This window comes from Condylura cristata, unplaced genomic scaffold, assembly GCF_000260355.1.
Source record: "Condylura cristata isolate star-nosed mole 26May11 unplaced genomic scaffold, ConCri1.0 scaffold00002, whole genome shotgun sequence".
Taxonomy (NCBI): domain Eukaryota; kingdom Metazoa; phylum Chordata; class Mammalia; order Eulipotyphla; family Talpidae; genus Condylura; species Condylura cristata.
Genome location: NW_004567103.1, coordinates 5,617,330 through 5,619,155, shown reverse-complemented (window position 1 = coordinate 5,619,155; position 1,826 = coordinate 5,617,330). Strand labels below are relative to the sequence as shown.

The following is a 1,826-nucleotide window of genomic DNA, read 5'->3' as shown; positions in this document are numbered from 1 at the left end:
TGCATACAGAACTGGGGTACAGGCCAGAGGCTCAGGGGCGGTGAGAGGCTTCACCAGAGACAGAGTGGGGAGCAGAACAGCCAGATCTACAAAGTCCACTGCTGAGGGGAGCAGCGGGTGGGTCAGGAGAGGTCTGCTGCACCACGTGGTCATCTCTGGGGCAGGCGGGGATCGAACTCATGCGGAAGTGGCTTTAGCGTCTTAGTGCAGTGCTTTAACCTGCTGAGCCACCAGGGAGGGCCCCCTGTGTTTTTTAATGGTTCTTTCTAAGTCACATATGGAAAATTAAATTAAATGTCAGTAATGTGAAGCACAAGTGGCTTTCATTTAAAATTACCATTATAATTACTACTTTAATTATTGACCTTCAATAATTATTCAAGCTTTTAAATTCTATAAATCAAGATAGTTGTTTACCTAACACCTCAACTAAAATTTGGATAGACCTTGAAGACTTTAAGATGGAGACTTAAATAAAATTAAAATTAACCAAGAGATTAAAATCACATGATTTATCGCTGAAAAAAAAAGTTAAACAAGCCCAGCGTTGAGGGCCTGGGCGCATGCGCAGAGCAGCTGGCCTCCTCGCTGGCCCGCCCTCAGCGCCTTGTCGGCAGTGACGCGCTTGGTGTCCTGGTCTGCTTCCCTGATAAGCAACCTTGCTGACCCCTCTGCTTAGCACAGAGCTTGGAGTGTCTTTGATGCTGATGAAAATGTTGCAACTCCATGATTGAAAAACTAGGAAATAAAGAGAAAAGCCAAAAGATATGGTTGCAAAATGGGGGATTCATATTTAAGCAGATAACACTGTTTTTGTGAAAATAATACATTCATCTTCCAGAATTACCGGCGACCTGGGTGTTTAAAGGAGCGTGTTGGCACCTCCTGTGTACATCTCAGTAAGGTCGATCCTCCTGGTGTCTGTTTCTCAGGGGCTGTGGCCGCCTTGGCAGTGGGTCATGTGAACGTCAGCTGGGATCTCCTGGGGGAGCTGGCGCTGGCCATCTTCTCGGTTGTCAACGCAGCCTCTCTGTTCCTCATGCATCAGACCACTAGCATCTGGGTGTGCTACGCTGGCTGGCTACCTGATCTTCAAGTCCAGCTACGAGCTTGTTAAATTATAAGCGGGCAAGTATCCCAGCACCGCCTTCCCCTCCTGAGGCTAAATCACATTCTCTTTTCTGATTCGTATAGGTCCTTTGAGAACTTCCAAAGGATTTTTTTTTTAAAGATTTATTTATTTATTTACACAGAATCTGGGTACAGGCCAGAGATGCGGAGGGTGAGAGGATTCACCAGAGACAGATTGGGGAGCAGAACAGGCAGATCCACGAAGTACACTGCTGAGGGGAGCAGCGGGCGGGTCAGGAGAGGTCTGCTGCGCCATGTGGTCACCTCGGGGGCAGGCGGGAATCGAACTCAGGCGGAAGTGACTTAAGCTTCTTAGTGCAGTGCTTTAACCCGCTGCGCCACCAGGGAGGGCTGTTCCAAAGGATTTTAATGAACTGCAGTATTAAATGTTGACTAGTTCAGGTCATATCAGTCACAACCATCTTTTCAATTAGCGACTAACTTTAAGGGTGTTGTTATGGTTAGTCATGAAGTACTTAAGTTATGTAAGTGTGTGAACCAAAAGCAGTAATGTCAGGCTGTGACTTTTTTATTTGCAGTAACTTGCCATAACATGAGGTGCGGCAATCCTATTCTGAAAGATTAGGTTTGGATTCCATCCCTCGTTTTGCTTGGCTGCTTGAATAATTTCAAGCACGTATATATTTGTGAACAAAATATTCTCATGTAATTATAGAAAAGGTAGACAAGAGGAT

The 1,826-nt window shown here is 45.8% G+C and overlaps 1 protein-coding gene across 1 annotated transcript in view; it reads left to right on the top strand.

The window, feature by feature from the left end:
- Window positions 1–1,124, top strand: part of LOC101632840 (thiamine transporter 2-like) — a 4,576-nt gene extending 3,452 nt beyond the window's left edge. The window contains 2 exon segments of the mRNA XM_012725214.1: window positions 933–1,075; window positions 1,077–1,124. Coding sequence (XP_012580668.1) covers window positions 933–1,075; window positions 1,077–1,124 — 191 coding nt within the window.
- Window positions 1,125–1,826: the final 702 nt, after the last annotated feature.